Source organism: Pan troglodytes, chromosome X (assembly GCF_028858775.2).
Source record: "Pan troglodytes isolate AG18354 chromosome X, NHGRI_mPanTro3-v2.0_pri, whole genome shotgun sequence".
NCBI lineage: Eukaryota > Metazoa > Chordata > Mammalia > Primates > Hominidae > Pan > Pan troglodytes.
Window position 1 is genome coordinate 69,373,866 of NC_072421.2, and position 24,621 is coordinate 69,398,486.

Here is a 24,621-nt window from a genome sequence, read left to right on the forward strand (position 1 = left end):
CAAAATAGTATCAAACGCAGGGACATTTTATGTGTGTTCTGTTACCCAAAGGCATACATTACGAAATATATAGATGCTCGCTGGAGAAACTGGCACAATCTAGAAAGCGCTGTTTTCCCCGTTTGTTTTTCTTGGTGTGTATAGAGTGAGTGCCAAAAAGCCTCAAGTAACCTTTTTTTATCTCCAGGGTTTGGAGGGTTCTGGAAGTAAACATCATAGTTCGCCGTTGCCAGGCGCTGTTGAGTTGCTGCCTTGCTCTTATCTAGGGGTCTAGATGGCCTTCCCTGCAACCCCCGCCCCCCTGCGTTCCCGCGTCCCCCCGCGCCCCGCCCTCCCCTCGGTGTTCCCGTCCACGCCCCTGCTCCCGCGCCTTCGCTCCAGTTCTCGTGCCCCCGCCCCTCCCCCCGCGCCCTTTCCCAGTGGTTACAATAACGGACTTAGAGGTCTGGACAATTCAAGTAAGGAACAAGGCTCGCTTATCCAAGTTCTCGCAGGATGAAAGTTTGTTATGAAGGATTTCACATGGTTTCTCTTTATCAGAAAGTTGTTAGGGACTTTTAATCGCAGAATTGGCCTCGGGTGCCCACGCTCTAGTATTGAAATGGCGCTTTTGGGACAAATAAGCAACATCCGTGGGAGTGGAAAGCGACAGACCTGATCCCGGAAGCGCTACAGCTAGGCGCCAAGTTCACAGGCGCGAAGTTCAAATTTGACTTGTGACCACTGTGATAGGTGGGTACAGGGAAGCGCGGGCGAGCACACGTGAATTACTGCTACCGCCCCCTAGGTCCGGGCACTATAAAGGGGCCTGCGCCTGGCGTTGTTCATCGCAGTCGCTCGGGATCTTTGCACGCACTCCACGGGCAGTTGGAGGTGAGCTGCTGCCGGCCACGCCAGAGGCTGCAACACCAGGTAGGTGACCGGCTGGTCGGACTGAGATGGGTGCTGAAGTGGTCCAGAGGTTAATCCTAATTGAGTGACTTAATTAAAACCAGGACCACTGTATACCTTGGACTCTGGTTGCCCGTGTAGGCCTGAGGTGGGAGTAGAGGAAGTGGCAGCGAGGGGAGAAGTGGAGGCGCCAGTGGTAGCATTGGGGGTGGTGGGGGCGCCCGTGGTGGTGTAGGACGATATGGTGGCGCCAGTGGCGGCATTGGGAGAGGTGGGGGCGCCGGTGGCGGCGTAGGAGCAGGTGGTAGTGCCAGTGGCGGCGTGGGGAGAAGGGGCGCTGGTGGCGTCATTGCAGATAGTGGGGGGCCTGGTGGTGGCGTAGAAGGAGGTGTTGGTGCCAGTGGCGGGTGGAGAGAAGTAGGGGCACCAGTGGCGGCGTTGGGGGAAGTGGGGGTGCCTGTGGCGGTGTCAGGGAAGTGGGGGTGCTGGTGGTGGTGTAGGAGCATGTGGTAGCACCAGTGACGGTGTGGGGAGAAGTAGGGGCACCATTGGCGGCCTTGGGGGAAGTGGGAGCGCTGGTGGCGGCGTAGGAGCGTGTGGTGGCGCCAGTGGCTATGTAGGAATACGTGGCACCGGTGGCGGCGCGGGGAGAAGTGAGGGCGCTGGTTGCGGCACTGGGGGGAGGTGGGGGCCCCAGTGGTGGTGTAGGAACAGGTGGTGTCCCTAGTGGCGGGTGGGGAGAAGTAGGGGTGCCAGTGGCAGTGTTGGGGGAGGTGGGGGTGCCAGTTGCGGCCTAGGACTACTTGGTGGCGTTGGCATAGGAGCACATAGTAGCGCTGGCGGTGTGGGGAGAAGTGGAGGCGCCGGTGGCCGCATTGAAGGTGGGGGTGCCAATGGGGGCGTTGGGGGAAGTGGGGGGTTCTGGTGGCGGCGTAGGAGCACTTGGTGGTGGTGGAAGTGGCCTAGGAGCACGTGGTGGTGCTGGTGGGCGTGGGGAGAAGTGGGGATGCTGGTGGTGGCATTGGAGGTGGGGGTGCCAGTGGTGGCGTAGGAGCAGGTGGGGGTGCCAGTGGCAGCATGGGGAGAAGTGGGGCCGCCCATGGCAGTGTGGGGGGAGGTGGCACCAGTGGCAGCACCAGTGGCGGCGTAGGAGCGGGTGGGGGTGCCAGTGGCTGTGGGGAGAAGTGGGGGTGCCTGTTGCAGCATTGGGGGGAGGTGAGAGCTAGTGGTTGTGGGTAGGGGTGTGTGTGTGGGGGTCGAGGTCTCTTTGGCTGAGGACTGAGTGGTGGTGGGAGACAGGAGTGGGGTAGGGCAGAAGTTGGATAGAAGTGTGGGGGAGTGGAAGCCTGCTTGGGAAACCGGTTGGAAGCAGTTGAAGGTGGCTGGAGGTGGTTGGAGGTGCGAGTGTGGGGGAAGGGTGGTGGGGTTGAGGCCTGATTGGTGGAAGACTGAGGTGAGAATGGTGGGGGTAGGGTCCAGACCTGATAGGAGGAAGGAGTTGGGGAGGGGTCAAGGCCTGTTTGGTCGAAGATTGGCTAGAGGCTGGAGGCAGGAATAGGAAGCGGGGAGGGGGTGGCCGGATTCATATAAGACCAGTGAGAAGCCAGAGTGGCGGGAGGTAAGGGGGCAGTGGAGGTTGGACAGAAGGAAGAAGGTGATGAGGGGGCAGTGGTAGCCTATTCTGGGTAAGATTGACAGAGTGGGGAGTAAGGAGGTAGGGGAAGGGGGAGAGGTTGACACCCGGTAGGTGGGAGACTTCCTTGGGGCAGGAGTAGGGGGACTGAAGGTGTAGGGAGGTGGAGGGCCAGTGGGATGTGGGGGCGGTCGAGCCCTGATACGTGGAAGACTGGCAAGTTGAGGTGGGAGTGGAGGGAGTGGGAAGTGGGGGCGGGTGCAGGGTGGGAAGAGATTGGGGTGGTAGAGGCCTGAGTGGGAAAAGTTTGCAACAAAACAAATTTAAATCCTTTTCATTTTGCAGAGCAAAGTTTCGGCTTTAAGGTGGGGAAGATACCCAAAGATAAATGCAGAATGTAAATGTAGAGATGTCTCTGCTTTTGAGTTCTGGCTTTCTTTTTTTTTTTCTTTTTATTTTATTTTCTTTATCTTTTTTTTTTTTTTTTTGAGATGGAGTCTAGCTCTGTCGCCCAGGCTGGAGTGCAGTGGCACAATCTCGGCTCACTGCAAGCTCTGCCTCCCGGGTTCACGCCATTTTCCTGCCTCAGCCTCTCGAGTAGCTGGGATTACAGGCGCCCGCCACCATGCCTGGCTAATTTTTTGTATTTTTAGTAGAGACAGGGTTTCACCGTGTTAGCCAGGATGGTCTCGATCTCATGACATTGTGATCTGCCCGCCTCGGCCTCCCAAAGTGCTGGGATTATAGGCGTGAGCCACTGCGCCCGGCCGAGTTCTGGCTTTCTTAAGAAAGTGTATTTTTGTCTTTCACTACAGACATGGATGGGCACAAAAAAGAGCTGCCCCGCTTGCAAGAGCCGGAGGAGGACGAGGATTGGTGAGATTTAGAAAGTTCTGTTTTCTTTTAGTTTAGTGTTACCGTATTGGCAAAACAGCTTTCTCGAGAAGTATGTTTATTTCCTTTAGTATCTGTAGAGCGTATAACTTGGTTTGTTATAAAATGAGAATTGTAAAGAAGGATTTTACAAACTAGGAGTCCAGCCTCCTATGAAATTCTTGAATCCGCTATATAATTTCTCTGTTAGTGGCCAGGAAATGACGACATTTGAGGCAACAGTGCATCGTTGAATATATGTGGTTTCTAGAAAGTTCTTCATTCTGATGCAATTAAAACCTGTTGTTCCACGCCAGTATCGATAGTGCTGCCTCTAGAGGTACACAAGTATTTTTCTTCTCCATGATAACACAAGGTGTTTTTGTTTTAAATTTTTTTATGGAGATGCACCCTGAACCAATAAAGGTTCAGAGAACTTCCAACATGAGGTATTTTTTTGTGCGTGTGAGAGACAGGGTCTGCTCTGTCGCCCAGGTTGGAGTGCAGTGATGTGATCAGGAGCTATTTTTAAGATAGCTGCCTGTCTCTAAGTTTTTTCTCTTCTGGAACACTACCCTATTTTCCTCCCTCACAGATATGCATGCAAGGGTATGATATGGGGGAAGGTACAAACCAACAGAAAGTCTGGAAATAGACTTAAGTACATAAGAAAATTTACTAAACAAGAAAAACGACATTTCAGCATTTCAAATCAATGGGGAAAAATATGGATTAGTCAACAAACCATTTGAGGATAACTGGCTAACCATTTGGAAAAAAATGAGACTTGGGTTTTTGCCTTATTGCTTATGCCAAAATAGATTACACATGGATCAAATATTTTAAAATAAAAAATGAAACCATTAAAATGTTAGAAAACAATAGATGGATTTTGTTTCCAATAGTTTTTGGAGTAGAAAGGTCTAAGTTTGATATCAAACAAAACATAAATATGGTAAATAAACTGGAAAAATATTTGTGTTACAAATATAAAGGGCTATTTTCCTTAACAAAAAGCTTTTTATAAATCAGTAATTTAGAAAAAGGTGAACAAACGCATGGAACATGACAAAGAATATTAGAAGGTAGCTCTCTGGGAAAAAAAAAATACAAACGGACCTCAGACATTAAAATTTTCAGCTTTGGCCGGGCACACTTTGGGAGGCAGAGGTGGGCGGATCGCTTGAGTCCTGAGACCAGCCTGAGCAAGATGATGAAATTCCGCCTCTACAAAAAATAAAAAAATTAGCTGGGCACGGCGGCTGCACCTGTAGTCCCAGCTACTCGGGAGGTTCAGGTGGGAGAATCACCTGAGCCCGGGAAGTCGAGGCAGCAGTGAGCCGAGATTGCGCCACTGCACTCCAGCCTCTGCAACCCGAGACCCTCTCTCCAAAAAAAAAAAAAAAAAAAAAATCAGCTTTTAATTATATTGCTTCTCATTAAATAAGTGATAAATTTTAATTATATTACTTCTCATTAAAGGAATGATAAATCTTATTCATTTATTTTTTTTTCTCCCACTTGGAAAAGTAAAGAAATGATAAATTTTAAAATGAGATACAATTTTTTATATATTTGCAAAAAGTTTGATGATACCCAGTGTTGCCAATTGATAGGAAAACAGAAAATCTCCTACATTCTTTGTGGGAGTATATATTTGGTACAACCTTTTTGGAGGGCAGTCTGGCAGTATCACATTTTAAATGCCTATGTCCTTTGAAGTAGCAGTTCCACTACTGAGACTTTTTCTTTTAAAATCATTTAATTTCTTTATACTTGTACTCCCATATACATGAGTGCATAAATGTGATTAGATCATACATGTAATTCAGTAATTGTAATTCAGTCTTATTTTTTCTTGACTTTTTTTTTCCCCTTCTCCCATGGCCTTTCTCCCTGTAACCCATGCTAAATATTTATGTAGCTAGCCTTCCATACTTTTCTCCATGTTCATGTAATCATATATAGACATTTACAGGGTATTTTGGTCTTTGTTCACTTTTGTGGAAGAAGGATATATGATTTAATTACCAGTACATAGAGAAATATGTACAAGAACATTCATTGCAGCACTGTTTGTAATAGCACAAATTTGAAAAGAGCTGAAATGTCCTAAGAGTCTACTTGAATAAATTAGGGTTCATTGCAAAAATGTGGTGAGAGCTATGTGTACTGATAATGAAAAGACTACTAAGAAATATAAAGTGAAAAATGCAAGCTGCAGAACAATGCATATAGCATAATATTATTTGTAAAAAAAAAATAAAAAAAGAAAATGGTGTGTGTACTTGTTCTGATGTGTGCTTACGCTTAACTTTCTAGAAGGATAAATAAGATACATTGTCTCCAGGAAGAGCAAGGACAGAGTGTCACTCACTGCTGTTTTCAGAGTTCTTTATCAGTTAGAAAAAAAATGACCTGGTAAACATTATTTTGCCATAGTCATTAAAAATGTGGGTAGGGGGTGGGGTGGCTCACGCCTGTAATCCTAGCACTTTGGGAGGTTGAGGCGGGAGGAATGCTGGAACTTACGAGTTTGAGACCAGCCTGGGCAACATAGCAAGACCTCATCTCTATTTTTTGTTTAAAAAAGCGGGGGGTGTGGAGGGGATCAGCAAAAGAATGACGCCAACATCGGAAAATATACGTCTTAATAAGTAATAAAAAGGAATGCTAATTTAAAAATCATTTACCTATTAGCAAATTTTAAATATTTAATCATAGTAATGCTGCTGACATCATAAACTGACACAACCCTTTGGAAATGATTAAGCAGATGTACCAAGAGCTATAAAATTGGACATACTATTCTTTTTTTTTTTTTTTTTTTTTTTGAGACAGAGCCTTGCTCTATTGTCAATGCTGGAGTGCAGTGGCGCAATCTTGGCTCACTGCAGCCTCTGCCTCCTGGGTTCAAGCAATTTTCGTGCCTGAGCCTCCTGAGTAGCTGGGATTACAGGCGCATGCCACCACACCCGCCTAATTTTTTTTTTTTTTTTTGTATTTTTAGTAGAGATGGGATTTCACCATGTTGGCCAGGCTGGTCTTGAACTCCTGGCCTCAAGTGATCCATCCGCCTTGGCCTCCCAAAATGCTGGGATTATAGGCATGTGCCACCACGCCCGGCTAATTTTTTTTTTGTATTTTTAGTAGAGATGGGGTTTCACCATGTTGGCCAGGCTGGTCTCAAACTCCTGGCCTCAAGTGATCCACCCGCCTCGGCCTCCCAAAGTGCTGGGATTACAGATGTGAGCCACTGTGTGCAGCTGGACACACTGTTGATTGAGTAATTTGATTTTTGGTAACCAAGCATAGGAAAATCCAGTTTATGAAGCCAATTAAATGCCCAAAGGTGCTTTTCGTAGTATTTAATTTTTTTTGTTGTTTGTTTGAGACGGTATTACTCTGTCACCCAGGCTGGAGTGCAGTGGCATGATCATGACTCACTGCAACCTCTGCCTTCTGGTCTCAAGTGATCCTCCCACCTCAGCCTTCAGAGTAGCTGGGACTACAGATGCACCACCATGCCCAGCTAGTTTTTGTATTTTATTGTAGAGATGTGGTTTCGCCGCCAAGTTGCCCAGGCTAGTCTCGAACTCCTGGGCTCAAGCGATTTGCCTGCTTTAGCCTCCCAAAGTGCTGGGATTACAGGCGTGACTGCCGCACCCGGCCTCATAGCATTTAATTTAAAAATTAAATTAATAGGCGCGGTGGCTCACGCCTGTAATCCCAGCACTTTGAGAGGCCGAGGCGGGCGGATCACAAGGTCAGGAGATCGAGACCATCCTGGCTAACACAGTGAAACTCCATCTCTAGTAAAAATACAAAAACAAATTTAGCTGGGTGTGGTGGCAGGCACCTGTAGTTCCAGCTACTCGGGAGGCTGAGGCGGGAGAATGGCGTGAACCTGGGAGGCAGAGCTTGCAGTGAGCCGAGATCGCACCACTGCACTCCAGCCTGGGCGACAGAGTGAGACTCCATATCAAAAGAAAAAAAGAAAAAAAATGATTAGTGTTAATTGTTTGTTAAATTTTTGGTAGAATTCACCAGTGAATCAATATGATCCTGGGCTTTTCTTTGTTGGGAGGTTTTTTATTACTGATTCAGTCTCCTGAATCATGTGTGTGATCAAAAATGCAAAAGGTGGCCGAGCCCAGTGGCTCACACCTGTAATCCCGGCACTTTGGGAGGCTGAGGTGGGCGGATGGCTTGAGTCCAGGAGTTTGAGACCAGCCTGGCCAACATGGTGAAACCCTGTCTCTACAAAAAAAAATACAAAAATTAGCCAGGCACAATGGCACACACCTGTAGTCTCAGCTACTTGGGGGGTTAAGGCGGGAGAATTGCTTGAGCCCAGCAGGTGGAGGTTGCAGTGAGTTGAGATCGCGCCATTGCACTTCCACCTGGGCGACGGGAGCGAAGCCCTGTCTCAAAAAAAGAAAAAAAAAAAACAAAGCAAAAGGTCAAATTGCAGCTCCATGACCCTCAGTCACTTGCCCTCAAATAGGGAGTGCCCAGGGTGGATCGTTAGTCTCAGTTGTCCTGAGAGGTAAATGGGTTATGTGTTATTATTAGCCCCTTGTGAATTTGGTTGACAGGAGTCATGCTTTTAGCATTTAATGAAGAATTGATAAATCTGAGTTTCTGAAGCTACAGGTCCAAAAAGCAGATCTTAGGCTTCTGGTTGGAGATAGCCCTTGAGGCCAGACACCAACCTGCCAGTCTCTAACCCATCTTAGCTCCAAATTGGAACTGCTACTTCCCTTGATCTGGGCATTGTATTTTCATTAACGAAGATAAGATTGTTAGCTTTTTTGTTTTTTACTTTGGGCTGACTCTTTACCTCGAACCTTCACATAGATGGGCATATATGTGTAATGACATTTTTACACACAGAAAATTATTACTTAGTGAGATCTAGTAGGCAGAATTCTTTCACAACTTGAGGTTTTTTTAGGGGGTGGAAAATAATAGAAGGGGTCTTTGGAATCACTCTTTGAGATTTTGAGATTCATTCATACATTCATTCATTTAAAAAATACTTATTGAATCCTGACTTTGTATGGAACAACGTGAAACAAATACACTTCCAAGTCCTTGCGTAGCTTACCGTCTAGGGTGGGGGTTAGAAACATGTAAACAGGTAGTTACAGTAGAGTGTGATAAACGCTGCGATGGGGCAGATGTGCATGATGCCATAGGAGTACAGAGGAGGGCAGATAGGATCTTGTTTACTTTCCACAATAGCCCTATGAAATAAATGTTTTTTTTTTTTTCAACTGAGGCCCAAGAACTTGGTATTATGAAAGTCTAGAAGTGATGGTGGCTTAGAGTAGGGTGCTACTAGTGGAGTTGGAGAGATTTGGATGAATATGTAATATATTGTAGTTCGTAAATTCGGAGATGTCTTTTCACATTTTTGCATTTCTGAAATTGGCATGTATCATACATTTGATGGCAGGTTGTAGTTTGGTAGTGTTTTTTTTCTTTCATGGAGGAGGTATATGTAATAATGTGTGTTAGATTAGATGAAATATATTAGAGAAGTGGAGCCAACAGGTCTTGCAGATGGGTTGGATATGGGAGGTGAGGGAAAGAAAGAAATCAAGGATGACTCCTCGATTATTTGGCATTACTGGGTAGATGGTGGTGCTATTGACTGAGATGGGTAGGGCTGGGATAGGAACAGGATTGAGGGAGAAAATAGAGTTCTGTGTTGTTGGCCATGTGGCCATGTTACTTTTTTTTTTTGAGACAGAGTTTCGCTCTTGTTGCCCAGGCTTGAGTGCAGTGGTGCGATCTCAGCTCACTGCAACCTCTGTCTCCTGGGTTCAAGCGATTTTCCAGCCTCAGCCTCCCAAGTAGCTGGGATTACAGGCACCTGCCACCACACCTGGCTAATTTTTGTATTTTTAGTAGAGACGGGGTTTCACCATGTTGGCCAGGCTGATCTTAAATTCCTGACCTCAGGTGATCCGCCTGCCTCAGCCTCCCAAAATGCTGGGATTACAGGTGTGAGCCACTGCGCCTGGCCCATGTTACCTTTTAAATAATAAATATCCAAGGTGTCAAGTAGACAGTTTGAGTTCAGTGAAGAGCTCAAGGCTATTAATGTAAAGTTGGGGACATGGAGTCTAGGGCTAGTAGCATGAATGATTCAGGAGAAAGGGGAGAATGATGCAGCACAGAGTGCTGGAACTACTGGAATACAATCCCTGGGAAGGCTAGGGGAGACAGGTCCAAAGTACAAGGGAGGGATTGGTCTTTGATAGTGGTAGGGACACTGTGTTCCCTTGTTAGTGATAGAGAAGGCGGAGAGTCTAGTATGGTTGCAGTTAGTTCTGGAGATTTCTTGGTGGGAGGATGAGTGAGTTCCTAGCTGATTGCTTCTATTATCCTAGTGTCTTATGAGACAAGGTCATTAACACAGTGAAGCGGGTGGGGAAGGAGGGATTGGCACTTCAAAGGCAGAAGTTGTACCGAAATGCATAATGCAAGAGATGGGGGTCTGGTTTTCATTGATAAGCCTAATTGGTACTCTCTGATGCCCACTGACTAGTCTTTTTTAGCCCAAGCAAGATTCTTTGTTTTGTCAATACTATTACAAGATAGCCTTGTTGATATGATATTTAAAATATATTTAAAATTATATTTTAAAAATTATCCTGTTAGGCTGAATTTAAAATAATCAGAAAAGCAAATGGGTCACCTAGTGGATTGGCTATGTTTTAAATTTCTTGACAATGCCAAAGTTACTTAATTAGCATTCTATTGATATTTTCAATTCCTGATTTCAAGGAAAAGAAGGCTGTCACACTTAACTGGTGTTCCCGAAAGTGTGGTCTGCCAGCTTCCTGGATCAGAATTGCCTGGGGGTGCTTGTTAAAAATGTAGTTTCTTGGATTTTTTTTTTTTTTCAACAGTCTTGCTCTGTCGCCCAGGCTGGAGTGCAGTGGCACAATCTCAGCTCACTGCAAACTCACTGCAACCTCTGTCTCCTGGGTTCAAGTGATTCTTGTTCCTCAGCCTCCCCAGTAGCTGGGGTTACAGGTGTGCGCCACCATGCCTGGCTCTTAAAATTTTTGTATTTTTAGTAGAGATGGGGTTTCGCCATGTTGGCCAGGCTGGTCTAGAGCTCCTGGGTTCAAGGGATCCACCCACCTTGGCTTCCTAAATTGCTGGGATTACAGGTGTGAGCCACTGCATCCGGCCAAAAATGCAGTTTCTGATTCCTGTTGTTCTAGAGTAAGGCTCATGAATATTGTCTATTTGTTTTTTTGTCTTTGCCACTGGACTGTGAGATCCCTAGAAGTCATTCTTTTTTTCTTTTTTGTAGCCCCAGTACCAAGTATATAGTAGATGCTCGATAAATGTCTAATTAGTGAATGAATGAACCACAGATATCCTAATCATGTTATAATATATTTATTGAGTTGTAAAAATTACTAAGGGAATATAGGTCTGTGGTGAAAATGAGCAGTACAGAAGCATATAAAGTAAAAAGTGAAAGTCGGCCTTCACATGCATGCATCCTCCCATTCTTCTGAGGTAATAATTTTGAATAATTTGGCAGTATTTCTTCCAGAGATTTTTCTGTAGTCATATAAAAGCATACATAATCTTTATGATTTATAGTCTTTTAAAGTTTTAAAGGAGAGATCTGGCCAGGCGTGGTGGCTCATGTCTGTAATCCCAGTACTTTGGGAGGCCAAGGCCGGCAGATCACCTGAGGTCAGGAGTTCAAGACCAGCCTGGCCAACATGGTGAAACCCCATCTCTACTAAAAATACAAAAATGAGCTGGGCTTGGTGACACACGCCTGTAATCCCAGCTACTCCACAGGCTGAGGCAGGAGAATCACTTAAACCCAGGAGGTGGAGGTTGCAGTGAACCAAGATCGCGCCACTGCACTGCAACCTGGGTGACAGAGCGAGACTCTGTCTCATAAATAAATAAAATAAAATAAAATAGATCTTTTTTGGATCTTTTATAACTTTTTTTTAAGTTTTTTTTTTTTTTCTTTGTCAGCCAGGTGGGAGTGCAGTGATGCCATCATAGCTCATTGCAGCCTCGAACTCTTGGGCTCAAGGGATACTCTTGAGTAGCTGGGAGGATCCCACATCCAGCTAATTTAAAAATATTTTTTGTAAAGACAAAGAGTCTCGCTATGGTGCCCACACTAGTCTTGAACTCCTGCTCCCAAGTGATCCTCCGGCCTCGACCTCCCAAAGTGTTGGGATTATAGGCATGAGCCACTGCTCCCAGCTCTTCTATAGTTTTTGAGGTTTTTTTTTTTTTTAATGTATCTTTAAAGCCTTCCAATGTTATTTCTTAGTCCTTTCATGATAGAGTTCTGGTTCTTCTTCCTTCAATGCATATATTCTTTTTTTTTAACGAGGTGTGGTGGGGGGTTTCTCGCTGTATTTCCCAGGCCAGAGTACAGTGGCTATTCACAGGTGTGATCATGGTGCACTGAGGCCTCCACCTCCTGGGCTCATGCAGTCCTCTCCTACCCCCTGCATAGCTGGGACTACAGCGTACCTGGCCTGCATATATTTCCTTTTTTTTTTTTTTTTTTTTTTGAGACAGAGTCTCGCTCTGTCACCCAGGCTGGAGTGCGGTGGTGCAATCTTGGCTCACTGCAACCTCTGCCTCCGGGTTTCAAGTGATTCTCCTGCCTCAGCCTCTGAAGAAATTGGACTATAGGCATGTGCTACCACACCCAGCTAAGTTTTGTATTTTTTAGTAGAGACGGGATTTTGCTATGTTGGCCCAGCTGGTCTCAAACTCCTGACCTCAGGTGATCACCCACCTCGGCCTCCCAAAGTGCTGGGATTACAGGCATGAGCCACTGCACCCAGCCTCCTTTTTTCCTTTTCCCCTATTCTTAACATGTCAGCTAGCCTGCATATATTTTCTTTTTTTTTAAGACAGGGTCTCACTCCTGTCACCCAGGTGGGAACTGCAGTGGCACTATCATGGCTCACTGCAGCCCCGACCTCTCAGGCTGAAGCAACCCTCCAGCCTCGTTGTTTGATTTTTTTTTTTTTTTGTAGAGACGGTTTCACCATGTTGCCCAGGCTGGTCTTGAACTCCTGGGCTCAAGTAATCCTCCCGCCTTAGCCTCCCAAAGTGCTGATTACAAGCGTGAGCCACTGCATTCAGCCACCTGCGTATATTTTCTAATAATAGTAACATGAGCCTTGAAATACATTCTAGGGACTTGTTCCCCTGGTGGTGAATATTACTTGGAAAAGATACCAAACAAAATCTGCCTTCTTTTTGACCATGTATTTCTTCCTTAGTGCTTTCCTTGGACTACCTCACCTGTTGGTTACTGTCCCACCTGGAATTTGATATTTTGCCATTAGGGATTTGGGTGGGGCTCTCTGTCATGTAACTTTTTGCCTCATGTTGATCCTTTGTTCCTTTTGCCTGACCTCTCAAAAAAATAGGTGTGTTTGTAACACAAAAGTATGTAAAAAGATGGATGAAGTCTGAATCAGCTGTTAGTTTATATAATATATAGTGCTGTTTACTGACAACTAACATCACATATTGACCCATCCATGGGAAACCGTACAGCCAGCAAAAGGTTTCTTTCCTGATTAAAGAAAAAAACTTGAAGTCTACTACTAAGTCCAAGGTACAGTGGTTGAGAAATGCATAGGAAGTTTAATCAAGGAGTTGAGCCATCATGTATTTTGAAAGATTGGAAAAGTATACAGGCAGCACAGTATCAGCCTCTAGGCCAAATGAAAAGCCGTAAAGAAGTGGCTAAGTCTAATTTTTTTTTTTTTTTGATGGGGTCTCGCTCTGTGGCCCAGGCTGGAGTGTAGTGGCGTGGATCTTGGCTCACTGCAACCTCTGCCTCCTGGGTTCAAGTGATGCTCCTGCCTCAGCCTCCCGAGTAGCTGGGATTACAGGCGCCCGCCAACAGGCCTGGCTAATTTTTGTATTTTCAGTAGAGGTGGGGTTTCACCATGTTGGTCAGGCTGATCTTGAGCTCCTGACCTCAAGCAATGCGACTGCCTCGGCCTCCCAAAGTGCTGGGATTACAAGCGTGAGCCACCGTGCCCAGCTGAAGTCTAACTTTTAATATGTAGAGCCTGGACTTCCTTATAGCTATTATGTCCCCCTCCTTTAGCATTTTGATAACCTCTGTGGACTACGTGTCACTATAACTAATAACAAGATGACCTATGATGTAGCCAGGCGCCACATTGGAGGAGTGGCAGTGGCGGTGAAGTGGTGCTCACTGCGGTGTGACTCCCCTGGGCTGGAGTTTGGATCTGGCTGACAGTGGATGTCCAGCCGGCTGCTGTCTGGTGAGCTGAAGGGTTCCGAGCAGGAAGTGCTTGGCTTCACCTCAGGTGGTGCTGCATAACTCTCGTAAGTGATAGCAAGAGGCAAAGTAGCCTGCCACAGAGCAGCGGAGAGAGAGTGCTGGGACCCCTGGCAGATGAGACAGAGAAGCAAGAGGCCCCAGCATCGTGGCTCACTGCAGGGAGCAGTGGCAGCTTTGAAACCATCCATTCATTGGCCCTGCATGAAACGGGGTTCAGTAGTTGTCCATTTACCTAGATATCAATCCCAAACAGTAGGCTATCTCCAAGAAGTACACCCTTAATGGGGACCTCCTTGCCCTTTTGCCCTTTAATTTTTGACTGCAATCTCTTCATCCTCAAGTCCTTTCCCCCGAGGCTCTTTTCTCAAGACTCACTTTCATGTCTTTATTTTTTATTTTACTTTTTTTTAGAGACAGGGTCTTGCTGTGTCGCCCACACTGCAGTGCAGTGGCACCATCATAGCTCACTGCAACCTTGAATTCCTGGGCTCAAGCGATCCTCCCCGCTCAGCCTCCCAAGTTGGTGGGATTACAGGCGTGAGCCTCCATGCCTGGTGTTGCTTTCATACCTTTAAATGGAAATAAATTACTTGGCAGAAAACAGGCTTTTCACTGATAGCTAGCGATAACTCAGCTAACATTCTTCCCGTGTTTTTGATTCAGCAGTAAGGACTGAGCAGCTCATTGCTTCCAATTTTTGTTCACTTGTGCTGTTGTGATCCTAATTTCCTAAGGGCTTAAAGCCCTTAAAACCTTTTTTGCATTTCAGGAATTCTGATTGGTTGTTTTCTTCACTTATTTGGGATTTTTGATAATTGGTTGCTTATGGCGTCGATAGCCCTCCTTTTATAAAGTATCTCTTTTATTTTTGCAGTTACATCCTTAATGTTCAGTCAAGCAGTGATGACACCAGTGGGTCTTGTAAGTAGAGTCCACTCAAAGCAGGAACATTTTGAAGTGTCTTTGTAGAGATGACTCAACTGTGATTTGGGATGTCTGGCCTAAGTTGGTTCTAAGTTCGTCACCTCTAGGGCTCTCTTTAGGTCGGTGAAATGAAATTTCCCTACTGTCAGGAGTGGAGGAGGTTCTCTGCTTCTTTTCCAACTTACTTTCCTCCTTTTTTTTTTTTTGGCTCTGGGTTTCCTTACTTTTATTTCCTTTCTATCCTTCATGGGAGATGTAAATTTTAAGCAGCTCTAATTTATAGACTTTGGTTTTAGGGAGTTAAAGACATAGGCAACCAGATTTTTTCATGCTTCAGATGTTTTCTAATGCCCTCTTTCTCTGATTTAGCTGTGGCCAGAAGAGCTCCGAAGAGACAGGCGAGGTGAGTAGGAGAATTAATGAAACTTTACTTTTTTTTTTTAAATTAAGGGGGGGAAAACCCCATGCTCTGTCTAAGGAAATTTAAGAGTAAACTTCACATTTCCTCTGTGGACACTCTGTGGTTCTCAGCAGGATCATGATGGCTGTTTGACATCACAACCAGGTTGAAAACATTAGATTCCTTATGCCTGACCCATTATCTAACTGGTCAGTTTCTTCTTTGAGGTATCTCTGTGAACTATGCCTTAACATCCAGGCTCTACTAGTCTAAGCCCTTATCAGTGTTTACTCCCTTTTAGTTTTATTTTTAGTTTACTTTAGTTTTTATTTGTATTTTTATTTTTTTTGAGACTGAGTCTTGCTCTGTTGGAATGCAGTGGCACGATCTCACCTCACTGCAATCTCCACCTCCCGGGTTCAAGTGATTCTTCTGCCTCAGCCTCCAGAGTAGCTGGGATTATAGGCACACGCTACCATGCCTGGCTAATTTTTGTATTTTTAGTAGAGATGGGGTTTCACCATGTTGGTCAGGCTGGTCTTGAACTCCTGACCTCAAGTGATCCACCTGCCTTGGCCTCCCAAAGTGCTAGGATTACAGGCGTGAACCACTGCACCTGGCCTAAGTCTAACTTTTAGTATGCAGAGCCTGGACTTCCTTAGAGCTATTATGTCCCCCTCCTTTAGCATTTTGATAACCTCTGTGGACTACGTGTCACTATAACTAATAACAAGATGACCTATGATGTAGCCAGGCGCCACATTGGAGGAGTGGCAGTGGCGGTGAAGTGGTGCTCACTGCGGTGTGACTCCCCTGGGCTGGAGTTTGGATCTGGCTGACAGTGGATGTCCAGCCGGCTGCTGTCTGGTGAGCTGAAGGGTTCCGAGCAGGAAGTGCTTGGCTTCACCTCAGGTGGTGCTGCATAACTCTCGTAAGTGATAGCAAGAGGCAAAGTAGCCTGCCACAGAGCAGCGGAGAGAGAGTGCTGGGACCCCTGGCAGGTGAGACAGAGAAGCAAGAGGCCCCAGCATCATGGCTCACTGCAGGGAGCAGTGGCAGCTTTGAAACCATCCATTCATTGGCCCTGCATGAAACGGGGTTCAGTAGTTGTCCATTTACCTAGATATCAATCCCAAACAGTAGGCTATCTCCAAGAAGTACACCCTTAATGGGGACCTCCTTGCCCTTTTGCCCTTTAATTTTTGACTGCAATCTCTTCATCCTCAAGTCCTTTCCCCCGAGGCTCTTTTCTCAAGACTCACTTTCATGTCTTTATTTTTTATTTTACTTTTTTTTAGAGACAGGGTCTTGCTGTGTCGCCCACACTGCAGTGCAGTGGCGCCATCATAGCTCACTGCAACCTTGAATTCCTGGGCTCAAGCGATCCTCCCCGCTCAGCCTCCTGAGTTGGTGGGATTACAGGCGTGAGCCTCCATGCCTGGCGTCTCTTTCATACCTTTAAATAGAAATAAATTACTTGGCAGAAAACAGGCTTTTCACTGATAGCTAATGATACTCAGCTAACATTCTTCCCGTGTTTTTGATTCAGCAGTAAGGACTGAGCAGCTCATTGCTTCCAATTTTTGTTCACTTGTGCTGTTGTGATCCTAATTTCCTAAGGGCTTAAAGCCCTTAAAACCTTTTTGCATTTCAGGAATTCTGATTGGTTGTTTTCTTCACTTATTTGGGATTTTTGATAATTGGTTGCTTATGGCGTCGATAGCCCTCCTTTTATAAAGTATCTCTTTTATTTTTGCAGTTGCATCCTTAATGTCCAGTCAAGGAGTGATGACACCAGTGGGTCTTGTAAGTAGAGTCCACTCAAAGCAGGAACATTTTGAAGTGTCTTTGTAGAGATGACTCAACTGTGATTTGGGATGTCTGGCCTAAGTTGGTTCTAAGTTCGTCACCTCTAGGGCTCTCTTTAGGTCGGTGAAATGAAATTTCCCTACTGTCAGGAGTGGAGGAGGTTCTCTGCTTCTTTTCCAACTTACTTTCCTCCTTTTTTTTTGGCTCTGGGTTTCCTTACTTTTATTTCCTTTCTATCCTTCACGGGAGATGTAAATTTTAAGCAGCTCTAATTTATAGACTTTGGTTTTAGGGAGTTAAAGACATAGGCAACCAGATTTTTTCATGCTTCAGATGTTTTCTAATGCCCTCTTTCTCTGATTTAGCTGTGGCCAGAAGAGCTCCGAAGAGACAGGCGAGGTGAGTAGGAGAATTAATGAAACTTTACTTTTTTTTTTTAAATTAAGGGGGGGAAAACCCCATGCTCTGTCTAAGGAAATTTAAGAGTAAACTTCACATTTCCTCTGTGGACACTCTGTGGTTCTCAGCAGGATCACGATGGCTGTTTGACATCACAACCAGGTTGAAAACATTAGATTCCTTATGCCTGACCCATTATCTAACTGGTCAGTTTCTTCTTTGAGGTATCTCTGTGAACTATGCCTTAACATCCAGGCTGTACTAGTCTAAGCCCTTATTGGTGTTTGCTCCTTTTTATTTTTGTTTTTAGATTAGTTTAGTTTAGTTTTTTGTTTTGTTTTGTTTTGAGACTGAGTCTTGCTCGACCAGGTTCGAGTGCAGTGGTGCAATCTCGGCTCACTGCAGCCTCCGCCTCCTGAGTTCTGGTGATTCTTCTCCTCAGCCTCTCAAGTAGCTGAGATTACTGGCACATGCCACCACGCCCGGCTAATTTTTGTGTTTTTAGTAGAGATGGGGTTTCACCATGTTTTTCAGGCTTGTCTTGAACTCCTGACCTGAAGCGATCCACCTGCTTTGGCCTCCCAAAGTTCTGGGATTACAGGTGTGAGCCACCGTGCCCAGCTTGTTTCTTCTTTTTAAGTGGCTTCCTCACCTTGATCTCTTCTGATCCAGTCGGTGTACCACTTGTAGGTGGATCTCCTGAGGCACTGCTTTGATCATATCAATCCCCAATTCAAATAGCTCGTAATAGAAAAATCAAGCTGTTTACCCCAATATTTAACGCCTTCTGTGATCTGGCCATAACCTCTCTTTCAGCCTCACCTGCTACTGTTCCTATTAATGAATCCTCTGTTCTAGCCAGAGCTTGATGGAGGGGTGTTTCCCAGGTGCCAAACTGTAGGGGGTGCTGAAAAAAATTGCTGGAGTAAATATGAAGTATGGTGCTACATAACTGTTTTCCACATTGACTCCTTGAATTACTGTACAAATGCAAATTGGTCATTCTTGTTCCCCCCATCAAGCCAGATAGTGCTGTGAAGTGGGAAAATTTTTGTTCTGGCTATCTCTGATTTATCTCTATTGAGTATTTTTATAACGTGTAAGCCACCAACTCCTGACACCAATGTGTGAAATGTCATTTAAAATCTGCAGTTGCAGGCCGGGCACAGTGGCTCACGCCTGTAATCCCAGCACTTTGAGAGACCAAGGTGGGCGGATCACTTGAGGTCAGGAGTTCAAGACCAGCCTGGCCAACATGGCGAAACCCCATCTTTAATAAAAATACAAAAATTAGCAGGGTGTGGTGGCATGTGCCTCTAATTCCAGCTACTTAGGAGGCTGAGGCACGAGAATCACTGGAACCTGGGAGGCGGAGGTTGCAGTGAGCCAAGATTGCGTCACTGCACCCCAGCCTGGGTGGGAGTGAGACTCTCTCAATAAATAAATAAATAAATAAATAAATAAAGTCAGCAGTTGCAATCAGCTGAAATTCTAGAGCCAAATAATGTATAAAGCTATTAATCGTTGATGATCAGTTTTGTTAATTGTATTTCTAAAGTCTGGTTTATTGAGGTATGATTTATATATGGTAAAATTCACCCTTTTTAGGTGTACAGTTTGATGGATTTTGACAAGCATATATGGTAGTGTAACCATCACCACTATCAAGATGCAGAGTATTTCCATTGCTGTTATTTATATTTTAAATGTTCTATCATGGCTCCTAAGAAGTCTTCCAGTGTATAATATTATACATAATGAAGTCCTTATTTGATAATTAAAATGTATCTGAGTTTTAAATAGAAAAAATAGTTTCTTCCAGCCTCTGCTAGATAGATGGTGAACAAATGTTTAAAGAAAATCAGTTTTAAGGGACCTGCAAGGAGTGCCCACAGGTCTTGGTCCAGTCCCAGGTGCCATCTATATATGGGATATAGGAAGAATAGATTTGGGAGGAAGGTGATGAGTTTGGTTTTGGGCATGCTAGAATCAAGGAGCCTGTAGGCAGGGCTGATAATCAAAATTTTCTAACAACCAACAGAGCACAGGCAGGAATTAGTCAGGATGGTTGCCTGCTGGTCAGGACAGACACCATCAATAAACAAATCGGTAAGGCCGTACCTCTGCATACTGACTAAATATCAGCCCTGCCCACAGGATATCCAGGTAGGAAGTTGGAACTGTGGAGCTAGAAGTCAGAAGAGAAGTTGGGCTCAATATAATGAATTGGGCTGGTGTAATTAATAATTGATTGTATTGGCATGAGAGGGCTGGGGATAAGTCCTGGGATTGAGTCGAGGAAGATGAGTGAGGAGGAGTGAATGGAAAGGTGAGACGAGAACCAAAAGACGACTTTGTCCCAGAAATCAAGAAAAGAGTTTTAAGGATGGAGTAGTCAATAGGATAGCAAAGGCACATCAACTTGGCAGTGTCAAAGTGGTAAACATGGTGGAAGCAGATGAACATGTGTGTCTGTAGCAGGTGCAGACATGTCCTGTAACAGTGTATTAAGTATTTTTCTTTCATTATGAAAGTATATTATACTTATTATACACTGTTTGGGGACAGGAAGGTGGCCAATTTCATCCTGCTGGAACTTCTGAGCCAAATACCAGGATTAGCCGAGGATGAGGACCCCAGGGGGTGCTTACCACTGGCACCCTGGGTGGTGCAGGTGCACTGCTGAGTTTGACACCTACCAGAGCAGTCCGTCAGTTCAAGAGGGTGGTGCTGGTTTGGGGTTGCAGAGAGTAGCACTGAAGAGAAACTCCCTACTCTGAGGCTGCCTCTCTCCATCTGTGGCCCTCTACCCTTCTCAGACAACTGGATCTCAAACTTGATAAAGAAAGATGACAACTCCCTGATCAATTTTACCACTGTGCCAAAACTATCTGAATACATAAAATCTGACAGAGCCCATTTCACTCTCAGTATGTGACAGACTCCTCGTTTTAGAAGGATGTGAGACAGATGGAAAGATGTAGGAAGATGGAAAAAGAGAAAAAGATAGAAAATCAGGTAGAATGGAAGGATTGAGTAGTTCCAAAGGAGGGGAACAGAGTTACTGTGGGAAACAAAAAATTGACAAGTGGTCAAGATCAGAAAAGGTGAGAAATGCCATGAAAAAGAAGACTGTTGCGTTCATACTTCTCTCTTGTTTTTCTCCTGTTTCATCACTCAGCTCCGTGGTAGTGATTGACTCTGATTCTGATGAGGAATGTCACACCCATGAGGAGAAGAAAGCTAAGTTATTGGAAATAAACAGCGACGGCAAGTATATATTACTTTGTTAGATAAGTAGCTGAGCTCCAAAGCCTCATCACACGTGGTAGTTTCAGGATCAGAGTCCGCAGACTTTCTATTCAGAATCCCTCAGTAGTGAGTGCCACCGTTTCTTTCCTCGTATGTGCTGGCTGTGGATATGGCTGGGTTCCCTATACCCCCTGGTCAATTTCCCAGCAGCAGCAACTGTTGTTGCTGCCTCAGACCTTGGGGGCCCCCTCAGTAGAGTTCTTACCTGCCTAGAGCTATATCAGTGAAGCGGGGTAGGGGTGGTGGGTCAAGAGCTGAGGCTGGGAAGTATGGAGGCTGCTCTGTGACTCCCTCTTCCTCTCTTCCCCGCTCTATGTGTGGGAATGACGAGGAAGAGGAAAGGAGTAAGAGGCCTGGCTCATTCTTCCTTCCAGCTTGAAGGGTGGTGGTTATGGGCCAGCTGGCAGTGTCGTGTTGAGAAAATTCTTTTTCCATTGAGCTACTGGTCTTTGCTGTTTGCCGGTCCTTCTGTATTTTCTACAGATTCTTGTGTTTCTTTAGAGCCTGTTTCCCATGGCAGATCCTTACCTCTTTGGATCAGAAGCCCCTTTAGCCTTCTGGGTGGCTTGGAGCTTAACTGAATTCAGAACCTACCTGCTCAGTGGGGGATAAACACAGGAAGACTAGAAACTTTTTAAGCATTAGGGACAGTATTTCACTGACCTTTGTTCTGTCAGTACAGGTATAGGGCATGATACGTGGGGCACTTAGTTAATGTTTGCTGAGCTGAACTCAACTGAAAATGGGACACCCTTAAAGCACCAACTACAACTTTTTTGGAGACAGAGTCTCGGTCTGTTGCCCAGGCTGGAGTGCAGTGGCATGATCTCAGCTCTCTGCAACCTCTGCCTCCTGGGCTCAAGTGATTCTCCTGCCTCAGCCTCCTGAATAGCTGGGATTACAGGCGCCCGCCACCATGCCCAGCTAATTTTGTTTTTGTTTTTGTTTTTTTTTTTAGTAGAGATGGGGTTTCTCCATGTTGGCCAGGCTGGTCTTGAACTCCTGGCCTCAAGCAATCTGCTTGCCTTGGCCTCCCAAAGTGCTAGGATACAGGTGTGAGCCACTGGGCCTGACCAGCACCAGCTACTTCTTAGATAACTACCCAAGAGCTATTGTTGGCCAGAGTTGCTTAGCTAACCCGGGATATCAGAGCAGGGAAGGGAGAGGTGGTTTGAAACGCTAGTCTCCTATTGTTCTACCCCCCATCCTTTTGGATTTCTTTCCCTGCTACCTCTCTCTAGCTCTGGGTGGCTGTGCCTGAGCAGGACAGTGGTCTGAGTGCAGAGTAGAGGGTCTGACATGACAAGCTGTTTAAATGTGAAAGGAACTCCAAGGAGACAGCTTGAGGGCAGGCAGGAGTAACAGAGCCAGAAACCAGTTCACAACCGGAGGCCACCAGGTGCTTGACTCCTTAAATCAGAAGAGACCGATTCTTTTGAGGGTGAACTTTTAGCTAAGGCTGCTCTTAACCTTGCTGGCCTGTGGACTGTAGCTGTGGGCATCCATCGCAGCGATGGAGGGATGAAGAATGCTCCTATAGGACTGGCTTTGTATGTTTCTTTGCTGTTCTCTACGTGGCATTTCTTTTTGTTATAATGAATTTAGGCAATTCTACAGAAAACAAGGCCCAGTGAACTCTAAAACATACCTCCAACCTTTGTCACTGTACATAGTCATTTTTAAATATATTGTAAGCAGTGTGTCCCTACTTTTTCTAATTTTTAATTTCAACTGCAGGTGGCAAATCTTTTAAGTTTTCTAGGAAGGAGGCAGGGCTTTTTACCATAGGAACATCTACTCCTTTTCTCTTCCCTTACTGCATATTTGAAGTTTTTTCATAATTAATTCAAATAACAGATAAGACTCTCAAAATATATTATCTCAAATCTGCAGTTTTAGGATAAAGAGTTTTTGCACCATAAATATATCTTTCACATCTTGCCTATGCCATGGTTTAGATTTTTAGATTTTTGTTTACATCCAGAATCATAGAAAGCTAGAACTTGAGCTCCAAACAGACTTCAAAGAGTGTGTGGCGTCAGACACACCAACCTTCATTTCAGTGCAGGCAGTGATGTTCCAAATGTTCCTGAGGCCTCTCAGAGAGTGCCGACATCAGGACCTGCTCCTGACTCATATCAGTTGTTCTGAGAGCTTTGCACTTATGAACTAATTTAAAGAATGAAATTTTGGTGACCAACACAGAGTTGTCAATTTTTAATTTGTCTAATGAAGGAAATTAAAAAAAAAAAACTTCAGCTACCATTTACTATCTTTGTAATTTTGTAAAGAACACCAAAAGTTTAACCAAGACATAATCACAAAATAAAGGACAGTCCTTTAAATTATAGAAATTTAACTTGATGGGAGAAAAAATACCACTTTATTATTCTAATTTGTCTTATTTTGCTGTGGACCAGTGAAAATATACAAGTCTGCAGACCCGTGTTTGGGAAGCCCGAAGCAACTACTGTATCTTGCTACTTAGAGACTATGATTTGAAAATTGCCACGAGTTTGGTTGCTATTTGATCTGTCACTGCTCTCAGTGAAATAAAAAATAGGGGAAAAACAATCTAAAGTAACTTTCTTTTTTAAAAAATAATTTTTCATTTTTGTGAGTAGATAGTAGGTGTATATATTTATGGGGTACATGAGATGTTTTGATACAAGCATGCAATGTGTAATAATCACATCATAGAGAATGCAGTATCTGTCTTCTCAAGCATTTATCCTTTGTGTTACAAGCAATCCAGTTATACTCTTTTAATTATTTTAAAATGTACAGTTAAGTTAGTGACTTACAGTCATCCTGTTGCGCTATTAAATAGTAGATCTTATTCTTTCTATTTTTTTGTGCCCATTAACCATCCCTACCTTTCCACACCCCTCCACTATCCTTCCCTGCCTCTGGTAACTATTCTTCTATTCTCTATCTCCATTAGTTCAATTGTTTTCATTTTTAGACCCCACATATAAATGAGAACATGCGTGTGGTGGCTCACGCCTGTAATCCCAGCACTTTGGGAGTTCGAGGCAGGCGGATCACGAGGTCAAGAGATCGAGACCATCTTGGCCAACATGGTGAAACCCCGTCTCTACTAAAAATACAAAAATTAGCTGGGTGTGGTGGTGCGTGCCTGTAGTCCCCGCTACTTGGGAGGCTGAGACAGAATTGCTGGAACCCGGGAGGCGGAGGTTGCAGTGAGCCGAGATTGCGCCACTGCATTCCAGCCTGGCAGCAGAGCAAGACTCCATCTCAAACAACAACAACAACAACAACAACAACGAGAAAAAAACGTGAAATTTGTCTTTCTGTGCCTGGCTTATTTCCCTTAACATAATGACCTCCAGTTCCATCCATGTTGTTGCAAATGACAGGATCTCATTCTTTTTTATGGTTGAGCAGTACTCCATTGCTCCATTGTGCATATGTACCACATTTTCTTTATGCATTCATCTGTTTTTTTTTTTTTTTTTTTTTTTTTTGTGACGGAGTCTTGCTCTGCTGCCCAAGCTGGAGTGCAGTGGCGCAATCTCGGCTCACTGCAGCCTCTGCCTACTGGGTTCAAGCGATTTCTCCTGCTTCAGCCTCCTGAGTAGCTGGGACTACAGGCACCCTCCACCATGCCTGGCTAATTTTTGTAGTTTTAGTAGAGATGGGGTTTCACCATTTTGGCCAGGCTGGTCTCAAACTCCTGGCCTCAAGTGATCCGTGCGCCCTGGCCTCCCAATGTGCTGGGATTACAGGCGCGAGCCACCGTGCCCGACCTCCATTCATCTGTTGATGGGCACATAGGTTGCTTCAAATCTTGGCTATTGTGAACAGTGCTACAACAAACATAGGAGTGCAGATATCTCTTTGATATACTGATTTTCTTTCTTTCGGGTATATACGCAGCGGTGGGTTTGCTGAATTGTATGGTAGGTCTGTTTTTAGTTTTTTGAGGAACCACCAAACTGTTCTCCAGGGTGGTTGTACTAATTTACATTCCTACCAGCAATGTACAAGGGTTCCCTTTTCTCCTCATTC

At 44.9% G+C, this 24,621-nt stretch overlaps 1 protein-coding gene across 2 annotated transcripts in view; it reads left to right on the forward strand.

Annotated features, from left to right (window-relative positions):
• Positions 1-795: 795 nt before the first annotated feature.
• Positions 796-24,621, forward strand: part of GCNA (germ cell nuclear acidic peptidase) — a 35,393-nt gene continuing 11,567 nt past the window's right edge. The window contains 7 exon segments of one of the 2 annotated variants that reach the window (NM_001271674.1): positions 796-912; positions 3,340-3,400; positions 14,620-14,666; positions 15,039-15,072; positions 16,829-16,875; positions 17,244-17,277; positions 20,459-20,547. In NM_001271674.1, the coding sequence (NP_001258603.1) occupies positions 3,342-3,400; positions 14,620-14,666; positions 15,039-15,072; positions 16,829-16,875; positions 17,244-17,277; positions 20,459-20,547 (310 nt within the window). In that variant the 5' untranslated portion in view covers positions 796-912; positions 3,340-3,341. 2 annotated transcript variants of the gene reach the window in all.